Source organism: Sorex araneus, chromosome X (genome assembly GCF_027595985.1).
Source record: "Sorex araneus isolate mSorAra2 chromosome X, mSorAra2.pri, whole genome shotgun sequence".
Classification (NCBI taxonomy): domain Eukaryota; kingdom Metazoa; phylum Chordata; class Mammalia; order Eulipotyphla; family Soricidae; genus Sorex; species Sorex araneus.
In genome coordinates this window covers 247888853-247906205 of record NC_073313.1, presented here as the reverse complement: position 1 = coordinate 247906205, position 17353 = coordinate 247888853, and the positions used below count along the sequence as shown (strand labels likewise).

Here is a 17353-nt window from a genome sequence, read left to right as displayed (position 1 = left end):
TTTCCAAATACCATCCAAGTCTGCCCCCAAAGCATATGCTAAATAATTTATTTTGTATCACTTGTTATGAATAATCCACTAAAAATGATACAAAAAAATTTTCCTTAGAGGAAAGTGTGTGTTAAAATCGTATCTCACCTTAGAACCATTAAGTCCCTATATAACAGATCACTAACATGTTGTTATAAGTTGAGCTTTGTGTGCTCAACCTGTAACATATATGTGTATATTTATTTATTTATTATTAAGATTTGTTGCATCTACTTTACATGCCATCAAATGTGGTGTGCTGCTCTGCTCTTGGTGTATCAGTGGCATAAAGTATGAGATGTCTCGTGGCTCCAGGAATTCTAAAATTTTAAATAGAGTATTAGAGCTAGAATTAAATTTTTAACTGGATGGTGTTTGGGTTCTGGTGGCATCTTTGCATCATGTTGCTTTTTTCCGAGATTTAATTTTTTTATTTTTTTAAAATTTTTTGATAGTCTATTTTTAATTAGTGAGTCAACGTGAGGGTACAGTTACAGATTTATACATTTTTGTGCTCATATTTCCCCCATACAAAGTTCGATAACCCATCCCTTCACCAGCTTTATCCAGCCAGTGGATACTGAGAGAAAAGATTTGTGTGGAAAAGAAAAAAAAATCATGCCAAGTACGTCTTGGTGATAGTGAATGTCCATCTGGGAGACACAGGCCATCAGTGCTCCCTGGAGAGAGAAAGTGACCCGGTACTGATGCATACACTCTGCACAGGAAGTCACAGGAGGCACAGGCCCAAAATGCTGTCAGCTCCTCCATCTTTGGATGTGGAGGTCCAAATAGGGTGGGGAGATGGCTCACAGCACTGGCACACATATTTTTGCATGCTGGAACCCTGGGTTCAATACCCATTACCACCCAACCCCCTGAACAATTCCCCTGAGCAACCAACACAGGAGTAGCCCCTGAACCAGAGGTGAACCCTACATAAAAACAAGGGGGAAAAAAGGAGGCCCAGGGAATTTGCTGAGGAAGATGTGCATCTTAGCTCAATCTAAAAGATCTTTTTGTTGTTGTTGCTATTATTTTTCACTCAAGTAGCAGTGCATTGTAACGCTGTACAAGTTCCAGGCATGCATTGTATCTCAATATGTGAACATTACTGTCATGAATTTACCATGAATTGTCCAATTCTATCCTTCACTGTAGCACTGTAGCACTGTCACCCTGTTCATCGATTTGCTCCAGTGGGCACCACTAATGTCTCCATTGTGAGACTTATTGTTACTATTGTTGGCATATCGAATACGCCACAGGTAGCTTGCCAGGCTCTGCCATGTGGGTGGGATACTCTCGGTAGCTTGCCGGGGCTCTCCAAGAGGGACAGAGGAATCGAACTCCGGTCGATTTGCAAGGCAAATGCCCTACCCGCTGTGCTATTGCTCCAGCCCTAACTGAACAAACTGACAAGCATCTAAGCATCTTCCCCAGGTCCCCTCCCTCCCCCAGCGCAACAACAGTTATATTTAGAAACATAAAGAAAGAGCAGCTTGAGTAGAAAATGTGCTTTAAGCCACTTCAAACTACTAATTATATGCCGAAGACTGTTTTCACCCCAAAGTGAGTTGAAGTAAACCAAGCTAGACTGTATTAATTAAAGGGATATTCAACTCTTTTGACAACATAAACACTGAAAAATAAAAACCACAAGCTCCACATGTAAGAAAAAGAAAGACCTTCTCCAGAATGTCTGCAACTCTCAACAGCAATGTTAAATTTACAAATTAAACTATTTCAACCATGAGTCAGTAAATTATGCTAAAATGATGAGAAAAAAATTAAACAAAGTTTAATGGCCTTTTATGTTTGAGCATCACAATGCAAGAATGGCAAAACTTCTTTTCAACTTTCTCAAACAGGGGAACTGAGGATTTCCAGAGAGCCTTTGTAGTTTTCAATGATGCCTGTTAGGCCACCTCCTGAGAATGGCCTTAAACAATAAGATTAAAGGGCATAATTAAAAGGCCAATCTAGAGTTAGCAAATAAATAGCCATTTCAAGAAAAAAACAAAGCTAGGGGCCCGGGGCGATAGCACAGTGGGTAGGGTGTTTGCCTTGCACGTGGCCGACCAGGGTTCGATCCCCGGCATCCCATATGGTCCCCTGAGCACCACCAGGAGTAATTCCTGAGTGCAGAGCCAGGAGTAACCCCTGAGCATCGCTGGGTGTGACCCAAAAAGCAAAAAAAAAAAGAAAGAAAGAAGAAACAAAGCTAGTAAATACATCTAATTTTAAAAGAAAAAAATGGTGTTTTCTTTATGGTTTTGCTTTTTCTTTTTTTGAGGGAGGGGAGGTCACACCCAGTAATACTCAGGGGTTCACACAGTGTTATGGATCAAACCTGGGTCTCTAGAATGCGAGGCAAGTACAATAGTCCTTTTAACTAGATCCCAGACCGTCCTCTTCAAAATTATAGATGTAAAGACTTGCTTTGCATTGTTGCACTTGATTTAGAATTTGCTGCTCTATATTTTTGTTCACAACTCTAATGATCTAAATGAATTATGCAAATGAGTCAGCATAATAATTTCACTCTAAGCCCATATAAAGGCACAACACTTTCAATGGGGGTGAATAAAGAAATGGCCAGGTGAAAATTACAAGTATAGAAAATGGCTTTTCTATTTAATTATATTTCCATGGAAAATTCTATTTCATTTCTAGTTGTATGAAACTCATTAAAGTGATTAAAAAACATCACATCAGCACACTTAAGTGCTGAAATTGCTCCCCATTCAGTAAGTCCCCATTACTGTGGTAGGGAAAATGGCAGGCAACAATTAAAAAAATCCAATTTTCAGGAGATTAATTTCAACCATTAAGAAGAAAAAAATAAAGATCATGGGACTTGGGACTTCTCATGTCTAAGAACACTGTAAGTTAAACATAAAGATTATCAGTTAAAGAGCAAAGATGACCTTGTACTGTCAGGGGAAATTTTTCTGATTGGGGGGGGGCACACCAGGCAGTGCCCAGAGCTTGCTCCTGGCTCTGCATTCAAAAATCCCTCCTTGGAAGGCCTGGTAAGAAGAGGACCATATGGGGTTCTGGGAATAGAACCTGGGTCAGATGTGTGCAAGGTATTAATGCCCTATCTCTGCTTCAGCCTCTTAATAAATTATTATTATTATTATTATTATTATTATTATTTTGCTTTTTGGGTCACACCCGGCGATGCACAGGGGTTACTCCTGGCTCATGCATTCAGGAATTACTCCTGGCGGTGCTCAGGGGACCATATGGGATGCTGGGAATCGAACCCGGGCCGGACGTGTGCAAGGCAAATGCCCTACCCACTGTGCTATCGCTCTGGCCCCAAGAAATTAGTTTTTAAAGAGAGCGCACCACCCACATTTGAAATGACAGTTACTACCACGGCCACATGGTCTCACTATCTTCATAAGCAAATTAGCAAACCCAAACCTGGAAATGCCACATGGGAACAGAAGAAATACTGGAACAAAAGAGCAAAAGAAAGGATGTTTCAGCTGAATCCCAAAAGCCTGCTACTGCTTTAAGTACTCCTTATGAGAGTCAGGTGTGAGAGATTAAAGCATGTTTCGCATGTCCCTGGATTTCTTTTAAAGTAGATGGAAGCCAATCTCATGTGCTAGGGAAATAAATGGCAGGTGGGATGGAGAAGAGACCACTAAGTAAATGGTGGATGGAGGGATCGCTCAGGATGGTAGATGCTGAAAGCAGACTATGGACCAAATATGATGGCTGCTTGGTGTCTATCTTGCAAACCATAACACCCAAGAGAGAAAGAGGGAATGTGTCTACCACAGAGGCAGGGGGTGAGAGGGGGTGAGGGTGGCTGGAGGGACACTGGGAACATTAGTGGTGGAGAATGGACACTGGTGAAGGGATGGGTACTCGAACATTCATTAAAACGTAATCACAAATTCGTAAGTCTGTAACTGTATCTCACAATAATTCATTAAAATAAAAATTATAAAAAAATAGTAATAGGCCCAGACGAGACCCCAAGTGGCCCCACACGAACGGCTCCTCCGTTCGTGAATGCCCATGATCCCGGAGGCCCACTACTTTTTTTTTTTTTTTTTTGCTTTTTGGGTCACACCCAGCGATGCACAGGGGTTACTCCTGGCTTTTCACTCAGGAATCACTCCTGGCGGTGCTTGGGGGACCATATGGGATGCTGGGGATCGAACCCGTGTCGGCCGCGTGCAAGGCAAACGCCCTACCCGCTGTGCTATCGCTCCGGCCCCAGGCCCACTACTTTTGGAACCCAGTGGCTTCTTGGAGAAATGCCTCTAGACTGTGAACTAAGCTACGGCCCCATGACGCTCTGGGAGGGGGAAGGTTTTTCTCTCTTAGCCTTTCCTTTCTGTGGCAGCGGCATAGTGACCTACTGTAGGATAACATAGCTTCAGGTAGTTTAGATTTATTGGGTTACTCCCGTCACAGTGCTCCCATTCCTCTTTGTTTATTTGTAGCTTCTTTCTTAGTGTTCTGTTGACTTGTAAATAATGTTTTTCTCTTCTCCTTGAGTCCTTTGCATAGTTTATTCAGAGCAAGTCCTTTTTGTATGGACACAGGAAGACTTAACAAATGTTATGCTTTTGTAACCTGGGAGTCATTTGACTCTACATGATATTTTCCTCCAGGGCATCTGTTCTCTTGACCTAAGCCTCAGCTGCCCTTACTTCCTAGCATCCCCAAAGCAGGATCCCCGACGTGGGACGAGAAGGACCCAGGGCAAGCGGTGAGTTGTGTGCTACCCTGGCATCAAGATGGGCCTGGCCAAAGTGCCTAATGCTTAACTATAAGCTAAGAGCTTGATTATGGACAAATGTTGTCACGATTCAAACCGTGATAACTAGATTCAGACCCTGGTAGGGTGAGGAATGATTAATCTGGCCTGAGTGCTGTGGTCTGAGCCTGTGGCAAGATGTTGCCAGGAGAGCTGCCTTGCAAACCTCAATGTATCTCTTGCTATGTCCATCCAAAAATAACTAGTATTAAGATGTTAATAAGTGTCTGGACTAAGGAAAAGAAAAAAACCTTAAGAGTCCGGAAGGGCTTTGGAATGCCCTGCCCTCAGGAAGGGCTTTCTTATGTTGATTTTGCTACCTGGCTGGGTGTAGCCTAGAGGGCAAGGTGGGAGAGACAAGTAGGAGGAGAGATGAGAGAAGCCAGAAAGAAGCAGCAGTTGATCCAGAGAGAGGCCAGAGGGGAGCTGGGAGTGCGGGAGATGAGAAAGATGGAAGATTGAATAAACGGTAACTAATCAGCAACTAGCTTGGTCCTCGTTCTTCCTTCGCCTTTCCTTAACCACCGGCCGTCCCGATCCAGTCCACACACTGTGGTTCCAGGGCACCGAACGCGGGCGGTGAGACAGAGCCGCCCGGAGAGCCCGAGAGTGCACTCGCCCCTCGGCGAGCATTAGTTTTTTACAACCGACATCTTTTGGAGCCCACTAAACAGAGGTGCAAGCTTACAGTGACGCGACTTCTGGCAGAAATTTCTCTGGACTTAATTACTAAAATACCAGAAATCCAAAACCTCATATGCTCTTCATTCTCAGCAATGGAAAACAAATTATCAAATGATGCCTTTGTGGCAGGTCTCATTGTTGGGGGAAAATTCCAAACAATAATAGTGAGTTTTCTGTTGAAATATTGAATGTAATCAAAGTAAAGAGAGAGTAAAGTGAAAATCATCAGCCACACAGGCGGGGGAGGTGGGGAGAGGACGGATGGGATGGGGGGTATACTGGGGTTCTTGGTGGTGGAACATGTGCACTGGTGAAGGCATGGGTGTTTGATCATTGTATGGCTGAGACTTAAACCTGCAAGCTTCACAACTTTTCTCATGGTGATTCAATAAATAACAATAATAATAACAATAATAATTAACACAGCCGCACACGCCTGGCTGTCTTCCCCGGGGCCCCTCAGAGGGGATGGGCTCCAGCTTCCCTCCCCACCCCAAGCAGAGCTCCCAGCAGCTGAAGACCACCAGAACCTAGTTACAGCCATGCTCGAGGCCCCTCTCCACACGTTCGGACATGCCTCATGCATGAAGGTACCGGCAAAGGAACCCAGGTGTGTGTAATCCCATCAACGGCCAACATCCAGAGACTTAAAAACGAGCTCCCAGAGCGATATCTTATAGCCTATTTCTCCCTCTGGGAAAAACTGGCAAGCTTCTGAGAGTTTCCTGCCCACATGGGACAGCCTTGCAAGCTTCCCATGGTGTATCCATATGCTAAATCCAGTAACAAGCTGGATCTCATTCCCCTGACCCTGAAAGAGCCTCCAGTGCAACATCTTTGGGAGGGCTGAGTTGAGAGAGACTTCTAAGATCTCAGGGAAAGGACGAATGGAGAGCTTACTGAGCCCGCTCGAGAAATTGACAATTAACAGGATTTTGTGATCGTGAATAATAATAATAATAATAATAATAATAATAATGATAATAATAAAAATAAAGTATATGCCATGGCGAGACAATATGTCCAGACTCTTGTCTTGCAAACTGCAGACCTCGACCCAATTTTGATCTCTAGCATCACATAGTCCCCTGAGCACGGAGCCTAGCACTGCCAGTGGGTATAGCCCCAAAGCCCCAAAACAGAAACAAAATATCCTTTGGAAGGATGTAAAGTACTAGAAGCATTTTTAGGGATGGTATTAGGTTTTAACCAGCCGAGGAACCGAACAGTTTCTAAGATGGTTCTTGGCCCTTCTCAGCCTCAAACCTTGAGATTCACGTTGTCTTTGGGGCACAGGATAAGGAGTACAGGGTACTGGCAGGGGCACCCCATCCTGCAGGAGTGAGTGCGACTTGCTTCCCACGACTCTACAGACGGACCAGTACAGCAGCGGGCCCCAAGGTCAAACTCCGCAGAAAAGGTTTGGTCAGGAGCCTGCTAGCATTTGCCTTAGCATCCCAGGGACGCTGCCTCCATCATGACCTGGACTAGCTGTTCAGCTCTGCAGACGTGGATTATTCAGAACTCATCTGGAGATGCTCGGTCAAGTAATGGGCTCAAAACTGTGCTGGTGTGAAGGGGACACTAGATCCCTCACACAAACGCTGCTGAAAAGACAGCTGCCCTGGTGAAGCCGGAGGGTTCTTCAAGTCAACTGCGATAACCACACATAACCAGCTTTTCTACTCTGGGGCATATACTGGAGAAGTGAAAATACATCTCTGGAAAAATGTATAGACACATGCCCACGGACAGCATTTACGATTTCCCAGAATCTCCCACGTGGAGTTCAGGTCTGCCGTGCCTTCTGAGGAGATGGTGTGCTCCGGACCCTGCAGTGCCAGAGAGGGTCCCTCATTCCAGGGGGTACCTAGGGGCCATATTAAACAGTGCTGGCGGGTTTCGGGGACCACCTTGGTGAGCCAGGCTCTGCTGATTCAAAGGCATGTGTCTTAACGTCTATACTATCTCTTTAAGCACCACAAATTTTAAGTGCAAGTGTGCCTAGCAGTGTTTGGGCAGAAACAAAATTTGTGAGTATTCCAGGGGGCTGGAGAGTTAGTACAGCAGGGAGGGTGTTGGCCTGGCAGGCAGCCAACCCAGAGTTGCAATCTGGGACCCTCAATGAACCTGAGCCCTGCTGGGAGTGACCCCAAGCACAGCTGGGTATGCACCCCCAACCATCTCCCCCGCCCACCACACCCCTGCGACCACCACCACCAAAAAATTCAAAGAAGTGGACAAGCTGTACTTCAAAGCCACATGTCTCTGCAACCCTAGATACGGCTCCGGTGCCCCAAGAGTGGGGAGAGATGCAGGGGGAATCTGGAGGTAACAGGTGGTGGTGAACACTGGGGGAGCCCCTTGGTGGACTGAGTCGTGTTCACATCAATGAGAAGTGACTCTCTTCTTTCGGGGCCCAGGCATTCCCCAAGCCCAGGAGAGCTGGAGACGTGATGCGCTGGGGAAGTTGAGGCACGTGAAGTCAAGTCACTGTGTAGATTCTGGCTTTGTCTGAGATGATGATGTCCCATTCTCATTACATGATGAAAAACGACACAGATGCATCAATCTGTTGTGGACCCAGAATGACAGCTTCAGTTCTCTCCCACAGAAGTCCAGAGTAAACAGTCATCTGGAAAACAAGGGCCTGAGCCACAGCACGAAGGGTGAGGTGCTTGCCTCACGCACGGCTGACCTGGGTTTAAACCACAGCATCCCAGAGTTCCCTGCGGCCACCAGGACAGGTGTGATCCCTGAATCTAGAGCCTGGGTATAAACAGTAAATAGAATGTCACCTCTTACCTCTTACTTTGTGCAAATTTTGTAGAACATTGTCACTGTCACTGTCATCCCGTTGCTCATCAATTTGCTGGAGCGGGCACCAGTAACGTCTCCATTGTGAGACTTGTTACTATTTTTGGCATATCAAATGTGCCACAGGTAGCTTGCCAGGCTCTGCCATGCAGGCAAGATACACTCGGTAGCTTGCTGGGCTCTCCGAGAGGGGCAGAGGAATCGAACCCGGGTCAGCTGACATGCAAGGCAAATGCCCTACCTGCTGTGCTATCACAGGTAGGGCACTGCTGTCATTTTAACAATGATTAAAAGATAAATTTGGATTTAAAAAGAATGAGTAACTGGTGCTCCACCGAGATTTGACCCGGATGGCTATGCTTTTGCACGGCCGCTTTGCTGCTGAACGACCAAGATCCAGAGCCAGCTACATTACTTCTGGTCCTAGCAAGTGCTTGCAGCCATGTCTCCAGACTGTGAACTAAGCTTCTGCCCCAACGCCAGCTGATGGGGGAAATATCCTTCTTCCTTGGTTTTTCTTCCCTCTGGGAAGAAGCGGCGTGGCGTCCGCCATATTATGGGACTTTTAAAAAGGTATGAACTTGGTGGCATGGGGGAAAAAAAATGTGTTTTGAACTTGAAACAGCGGGACCCTTGGGCAGTCTCCGGCCGGGGCCGATACCAGCTCGCGCTCCTCCGAGATTCGACCCAGGTGGCCATGTTTTTGCACGGCCGCTTTGCTGCTGAACGACCAAGATCCAGAGTCAGCTACATTACTTCTGGTCCCAGCAAGTGCTTGCAGCCATGTCTCCAGTCCGTGAACTAAGCTTTTGCCCCATGCTGCCCCAGGAAGGGAAGTGATGCCATTTCCAACTTAAATCTCCCTGGACTTAATTACTAAAATACAGAAATCCTAAACCGCGCGGCCGCAGTATAAAGCCGCAACTTTATATCTCTTCATTCTCATCAGTGGAAAACTAATTATCAAATGTTTCCTTGTCAATAGGGGCATAATTTGGGGGGATAAACTCCAAGAAGAATAGTGAGTTCTGTGTTGAAACTCCAACAATAGTGAGTTTTGTGTTGAAATATGGAATGTAATGAAGGTAAAGAAAAATGAGTGAAACTTATCAGTTATGCAGGTAGGGGTGGGGGGGTTGGGGGGTTGGGAGGTATACTGGATTTTTTTTTTGGTGGTGGAATATGGGCACTGGTGAAAGGACGGGTGTTTGAGCATTGTGTAACTGAGACATAAGCCTGAGAACTTTTTACCTTTCCACATGGTGATCAATAAAATAAGTTAAAAAAAATGAGTAACTATATTTATGCCTAATTATTTTGCAGCACCTGGTTTCAAACTCCCCGTAAGCAGTTAGGCAGTACTGTGTTAATAACAGCAATGCTAGTTTCAATAATTTTATCATTATTGCTAACTACAGTCAAATTAAATAAAGCAAATAAAATTTGCTCTTAACAAAACCCGTATTGACTACTTATTGCTAGATAACAAAATTGTATGTTTCTGTGAATCAAGAATTCCCACAAAAGCCGTCTGGGGGGATTTTTGGCTCAGGTCTAATACCAGGTACCCAAAGTACAGGAGAAATGGCAAGGTGGCAGGTCTTACTGGCAAGACAGCCTTGGCCTGCAGGGATGTATTCTTCCAATGTGTCCTGGGCTAACTCGAGTAAGCGACTCAAAAAAACTATGTGATAACCCAGAAATGGGAAGTTGATCTTTTTCTACTCTCTCTTACTGTATCCACAAATCAGCCTAAATTCAGTGTGGGAGGCTACTCTACAGAAGACTAGATGTCAATATATGAATACTAAAAAGAATCATTATTAATTTATGGAGGAGGTGGGCTCCTACTCATTTCCTACTCACTTCCCGTGTGATAAACCCACCTCCTCCCAGCCAGTAAAGGTAAAAGGCCTCAGGCATAAGAGAATCAGGACCATGCACACAAGCACACATAGGGCGTCTCTAGGTCCCCATGTGGGGTGTCAGGGAGCTTCACTGAGCCATGCAATAGTTGGGAGGCCACCGGGGCACCAAGCACGGATTTCAAGCTGACCAGGTTGCTAAGAGACCGTGATCCCGTGTTCACGGAAAGGAGGGCCAACGCTTCACGTAACAGAGAACGGAGTATGTGCTGGCACCGACTCCTCTCAAAGGTCAATGCAGTTCATCGCCCGCCAGGTTCCAGTTTGTGGGCTGTGGACGGCTGTTTGTTCAGGAAATTAAGGGCCAAGCTTTCCATAGCTGTGATCAGAAGAACCTCATGCGGGCAGACTCCCCGAGAGGGAAGCCAGGGGACCTGAGGCAGAGAGCTCCTGGATTTGGTAGTAACGTGCAGTGTCGGTCACTTGCAAGCAGTGCTTCCGAACTAGGTATTATATCGACACCCCCCCCTCCAGATACTACGATGTCACAAGGAGCCATAAGTGAAAATTCCATCAACAGGGAGAGGGCTATAACACAAGATTAGAGTGTTAACCAGTAGAAAGAGAGGGTGGGGGGGGGGGCACACTAAGGAAATGAAGTCAGAAAGGGACACAGTCGCAAAAATGTTACAAAGCGCTGCCTCAAACACCTTGTATCTTAGAGACGAATAAAAATACAAGTCACACCCTGGGACCAAGATGATCAATATTTACTGTTTCTTAAAAACAAAAATCAAAAAAATATGTTATTATTTTTTTTCTCCTACACGGAAGCAAAATCCCCTACAAAAGGCAGGTTGAATCAGTGGTGGAAGAGCCGAAGGCTGGTATGAATAAGGACTATGCCCAACTCGTCGCAAGCTTCAATCACAACTTGGTCAGCCGCGGAGCCGGAAGGAGCAGCGATGTAGGCCACGCCGCTCTGTGGGGAGAACAGACAGCGCCGGTCAGAACGGGAACATCAAGGGACGCCGTCAAGGAACAAGACCGTGTCCCTTGCAACACCACGGAGAGGACATGGTACAACCACGCTATATGAACAAAGTCGGGAGGGGATACGATTACAGGGTAGTTTCACCCATGGCTGGAACGTGCACGACCGAAGAAAGGAAACTGGCAAAACCCAAGAAAAGCAACTCAGACTCAGGGGGAAAAATTAGTGGCTGCCAGAGGCATGAGTGGAGCATTAGCTTGCCTGTGTGACACCAGAGGTCAGCTGTGACATAGCACATGCCACTTGTGCTTTCCAAACCTTTTGATTTTTATACTAATAGCAGGGTCACTTTTCTTTTTTGGAAAAAAAAAAAACCCACAATTTTATGCTAAAATAATAAAAATCAATCCCCTCCCAACAACAACAAAAAAGCACAAGCTGATTAATTCACAGTGCAGACTGCTTCACTCTTTTTTTTTTTTTTAAAAAAAAGCAAAACAGGATGTGGGTTATCTGCACATCAAATGTAAATGGGGAAGTCAAAATAATTCTCCAAATCAGTGTGCATCCATCTTTTTTACACCTGCAGACTGGAGAAAATTGGAGAACCACCTCAAGGACGGGCTGACAGCTAAACCGGAAAAACCAATGTAGGTAGGATTTTATTGATTAAATTTTAAAGTTTAAAGTTATAAAATTACCATGTTCAGGGGCTGAAGTGATAGCACCGCGGGCTGGGCGTTTGCCTTGCACGAGGCCGACCCGGGTTTGATTCCCAGCATCCCATATGGTCCCCTGAGCACTGCCAGGGATAATTCCCGAGTGCAGAGCCAAGAGTAACGCCTGAACATCACCGGGTGTGACCCAAAAAGAAAAAAAAAAAAATTACCATGTTCAGCTAGTGTGTCATCTGCTGCTTAGACTGGAGTGAAATTTGTGGCAGCGCCGGGCCACAGGTTAAAGAACAGGACTGTGACTAATACTGGTATCTGCACAGCCAGAGCTTGGATCCATTAACTCCCAGTGTTCTGAGGCTCCCATTCCGAGGGCTGTGCCTAGGCTTTGTGTGCAGAAGGCTTGGGTTTGATCCCTGGCACTGCACGGGCCTGTCCCCCAAACACTGCCAGGAAGAGCCCAAGTACCTCCCCCAAAAGTCACGCTTGTGTCCAGAGAAAACACAAAGGGGTCTTGAGAGACCCCAGCTCAGGAGCCTGGTAGTTACCAAACTTCCTGTTCCAGCAAGTCACGGGAGCATGCTCAGAACGGAACCCTGACCTTGTTCCCTGCCCTCCCCAGCCCCCACACTGCAGTCCCCAACGCATCTTAGCTTAGATGTTAATGATACATAGAAGACACATGCAGGCTTGTGGTCTTAGAGATACATGCACGACTTTAGTACCACCCCCATTACATTACGTATACACAATCCTTTAGACACGTCCTTCCCTTTTCAGCCCTTGAAAACCCTTGTTCCAAATCGGGGGAGTACTGCCATCCCTTCGGAGTACCCACGTCTCTGGTGTACCCTCTCTTTCACCCATCTCTCTGCTGTCGTCTACACTGCCTTGTCCTTGAATGCTCTTTCGGACAAAGACAGAAGCTGTCCTTCCTTCTGTCTTTGTCTGAGGGGAACCCGAGCGGTAACATAACGAGCAGGGCGCTTGCCTTGTGTGTGTCCAACCTGGGTTCCATCATCCCGGCCTTCCACTTGGCGCCCGGGCACCACCAGGCCTGGCCCCCAAACCAAAACCCAAACAAAGCAACCCATTGGGGGTGAGGGGGGGGCTTTTATCCCTTCTGCTAGAGCTAAATCTCGAGCCACTCTCGGACCCAGGACAGCAGGGATTCAGTAGCAGAAGTGAAGAGCCAGGCCCAGCAGACCAGGCCAACACAGCGTGGCCAGAGCACCCGGGGGACGGGCAGGGCAATGCAATCGCCCGCATGAGGTAGGCCCTCCCAGGGCGCCCCCTTGTTTGCCTCGAGGTTCGTTCAGGTGAGCTCACATGACTCTTCTTTCTGTGGTCTCTGAGCCCGTTCTCTGGGGACAACACGACTTTATGCATGAGAAGAATTTCTGAGACACATTCTACACATGGCCCAATTTCATGGAAATGCACCCAATTTCAGACATACCCTTTTAGCTCTGTCTACGTTATCCCTGAAAGGGAAGAAAGCATCAGAGCTGACGACAACATCACGGAGTTTGGCGATCCATTCCTTCTTCTGGGCTTCGGTCAGCAATTCGGGCACCTCCTCAAAGAGTGCCTTCCACTTTACTAAGTCTTCATCCTTTCGAGGGGGGAAAAGGGAAAGGTAGATGCCATCTTTAGTTAGTTCTATCCCATATAAATCAGAATGCCCAAGAGAATCTGAATCTATGTCCCAGAACTCATAAATAACTCATCGGCTACTTATCTCTAGATTTCCTTTCCTTTCTCGTTTTGATGTGGTTAATATTCATTGAGAAAGAAAAGCTCAAAGTATATCAAATGAAGATTATACCATTTATTTTCTAAATAAGTCATTCTGTATATACTTTGCTCTTTAATCTTTACCTAAGTTAAATCAGTACTCAATTTAGTGTTAAGCAAGCAAACAGATAATGGAGCATTTTATTTCGTATCTGTGGCTTCAAAACAAGTACCTTACTTGCTATACTAGCTCTCGGCCCCAGATGACAGAAAAGTCCAAAACTACATTTATGTAACAGTCCTTTGTGTATAGTAAGACTCATGGATAAACCAGAACAGGATTCACAGAATTCCTAGCTTAAAAAAGGTACTTTCACTCTGGATAAATATCATGGTTAAAAAGATACTTTTGTTTATTTAATACATTTAAATTTTCGTTAACTATAAAGACTGCTGGGAATATTATCAGATTTTTGGTGGATAATATCATATGGGAGCCCTTAAGTACTGCAGTAAAATGAAACATTTTAACAAAGGTAAATATTTGTTGCACAGAAAAGGATGAACAAACCAACACAGACGACCCACAGCCTCGTACCTCACCGATGGTTCCAGTAACGTACTGGTCGATGGCATTGGTGATTTCTGCTCTCTTTACTCCAGCTTTGAACTTCATTGAAAGCACCTGTGGGTGGTGCCGAAGCCACCAAGCGTTTGCCTTATCCCCCGCAAGGCGAGTACAGTGTATCCGAGACTGCTGTCCGGCTCCCATGCCGATAACCTACAGATCAGGCACAAATGTCAGGAACACATTTTTCTCAATACATCCTCAGCACATTCCATTCTGCGGAAAAAACAGTATCAGGCCACACAGCAGGAGTCATTTTAGTTGTTAGCAGGTATGGACGACTCAAACTACCACCTGTACGATTTACCCTGCGTGGGAAGTTTCTACAAGTCCTGGATATATCAGCAGTGAAGCACAGTTTGATGAGGGTTTAGGAGAACCTGAGCTTGGGGCAGTGACCACATTCTGCCAGGTAGTTCTTATCAGAGACTTGCAGCCGTCTTTTAACAGCGGAAATCACAGCAGCATCAAATGTGAAAGGGTCTTTGGGTCATAGATTAATTAATATTTACTCTTAAACTCCCACTTATAGGCTGAGTGATTTAACAGATGCCAAGACAAAAGGGTTTCCGCCAAAGCTGCTGGAGACCCAGCAAAACCAGACCCTAGAGCAGAGGGCTTCAGTCCTACTCTGGATAAGCACAGTGAGCCGGGAAGGAGACCAATCACCTTGCTCGACATCAGTTAAGATAATGTTCAGTATCTCAACTGCAACCATGGATACAATCATGTAATAGGAACACTGATGAAAGCTTTTAAAAGGGGGCAGATTTAACTGTACACAACTTATGCCTCAGTAACACAATTAAAACAAACCATTAACTCCTCATCCATGAATTCTGGGTAAAATAGCACAAGAAAAAAAAAACATGAAAATACCCCACATGCTGCAAAACTAAGGGTGGTGAGTGGAAATCCTCCTTGATCTGGTATGACTAGCGGGAGTGAGGGGAGGATGGGGGAAGAGGTGAAAAGTCAGTTACGTAGAAGCCACTCGAGTCCCCCTGATGCAAAATATGCCACTTCACCTAGGCGGCAGGCAACTACCAAGACACCTGCTCATCATCACTGGCGCTATCAACAGTGAAACAGTTTCAGATTTACTGAGAGCCAGAAAACACCCTCTTTCCAGCATCCTGGGACTCCAGGCAGACGGGTGTTTGCAGACCCCTGTACAGAACAACCGTCCCGCGGGGGAGAGGACCAGGGCGTTACCTGGCCGTTCTTGACGTAGCACACGGAGTTGGACTGGGTGTACTTGATAGCCACGGTGCCCACTATGAGGTCTCTGAGCGCAGACGCTGGCAACTGAAGAGAGAGGGAAGCGCCAACTGGATCAGTCATCCTGGAGCTCACGTTACGCGTTTTACGTATCACTTATTGTAGAAGACCGAGAATGCCGTTACAACCCTCGAAAGGAAGTGAGTGAAAGGAACTATCCAGGCTAAGACTAGGGTCCATCGAGAAGCTCGACATTTCAGGAATCTGCGGGGGACTCAGGTCAAGCCGAAGAGACTCAAAGGGAGGCCATCGTGTGGCTACTGAGTCTGTTTACGTGGTACACAGGAGATACAATGACCACTCCAACATGGACAAACCGTGTTTTCTTTGCTATGGTACTAACAAATATCAGGAGACATAACATACACGTTCAGGGAAAAAAAAAAAACCTCAAAGACAGAAACAAACAAAAAACACTTGAGAATCATTTTTAGACATTAGAGGCAACTGGCAACTGTGATATACCAAAGTCCTTTGGGTAGAAAATAAAATCAGGACATTTTGTTGTTCTGCTTAGAAATATTCTAAGTAAAAACTACTGAAAATCACACAGTAAACAACTAGCTCACTGTATCACTGTCATCCCACTGCTCATCGATCTGTAACAACTAGCTCAACCAGAATAAAATAGCAAATGTAACATTCTTGAGGCCCAAGTGACAGCACGGTGGGTAGCATGCCGCTCTATAGATGGCTGACCCAGTTTCGATCGCTGGCACCCTACGGGGTCACCCGAGCCCCTCAAGAACAATCCCTGAGTGCCGAGCCACTAGTAAGAAAAGATTAATAATGAAGGCCAGTCTCCTATCTTGGGACTGTGAAGTGATTAACATTTAGTTTTATAAATGGCACAAACAGTCAAACATTGGGGGAGAAAGAGTCTGTTTCATGGGAACACACACTCTTTACACTTCTGTTCTCCTGGTTCAGGAAAGTGTTTTAACCTATTAAGACATTCTGATCACTTTGAGGTCAGAATGGTCACAGGTGTCTAAGTTAAAGAGACAAGAGAGGAGGCTGGAGCAATAGCATAGTGGGTAGGGCATTTGCTTTGCACGTGGCCGACCCAGGTTCGATTCCCAGAATCCCACATAGTCCCCTGAGCACTGCCAGGGGTAATTCCTGAGTGCAGAGCCAGGAGTAACCCCTGTGCATCTCCCGGTGTGACCCAAAAAGCAAAAAAAAACCAAAAAAACAAAAAAACAAAACAAAACAACAACCAAAAAAAAAACCAAGAGAGGGCGGGGCCAGGCCAGAGAGTGAAGCTCTTGCTTTGCACACAGCAAACCCAAGTTTAATTCCTGGACCTGCAGAACCAGGATTAAACAATGAGCACAGCTGATGTGATGCAAAACTGTAAAAAATGCACCCAAATTGATACAGCCACTGGCACGAGATCTACCAAATACAAATGAATTACTTACCAGTCTAACACGGACAAATTTTAGTAAGAAAAAGATCTAAAGATTTTTAATAGCTAAGTACAATGTTTAACCTGGAAGAATGGAACCTAAAAAATTACCTTTATTAAAGTGCTTAAAAAAAAAAAACATTAGCCCAAGTTAATTTGGGGTGCTTGAGAGAGCATAGGAGCTTGGGCACTTAGCTTTTTTTGTATGCTGCCTATCAAGGACTTTTTAAAAATCTGAGGCATCTTTTTTTTTTTTTTGCTTTTTGGGTCACACCTGGAGATGCACAGGGGTTCTCCTGGCTCTGCACTCAGGAATTACCCCTGGCGGTGCTCAGGGGACCATACGGGATGCTGGGATTCGAACCCGGGTCGGCTGCGTGCAAGGCAAATGCCCTATCCACTGTGCTATCACTCCAGCCCCCAAAATTTGAGGCATCTTTTAT

The 17353-nt window shown here is 45.6% G+C and overlaps 1 protein-coding gene across 1 annotated transcript in view; it reads right to left on the bottom strand.

The window, feature by feature from the left end:
• Nucleotides 1-10938: 10938 nt before the first annotated feature.
• The window catches only part of ATIC (5-aminoimidazole-4-carboxamide ribonucleotide formyltransferase/IMP cyclohydrolase), a 30021-nt gene continuing 23606 nt past the window's right edge, over nt 10939-17353 (bottom strand). The window contains exons 13-16 of the mRNA XM_055121661.1: nt 15434-15526; nt 14189-14371; nt 13313-13468; nt 10939-11167 (exon numbers count right to left, since the gene is read on the bottom strand). Of these exons, the coding sequence (XP_054977636.1) occupies nt 11048-11167; nt 13313-13468; nt 14189-14371; nt 15434-15526 (552 nt within the window). The 3' untranslated portion in view covers nt 10939-11047. The remainder of the gene's footprint in view (nt 11168-13312; nt 13469-14188; nt 14372-15433; nt 15527-17353) is intronic.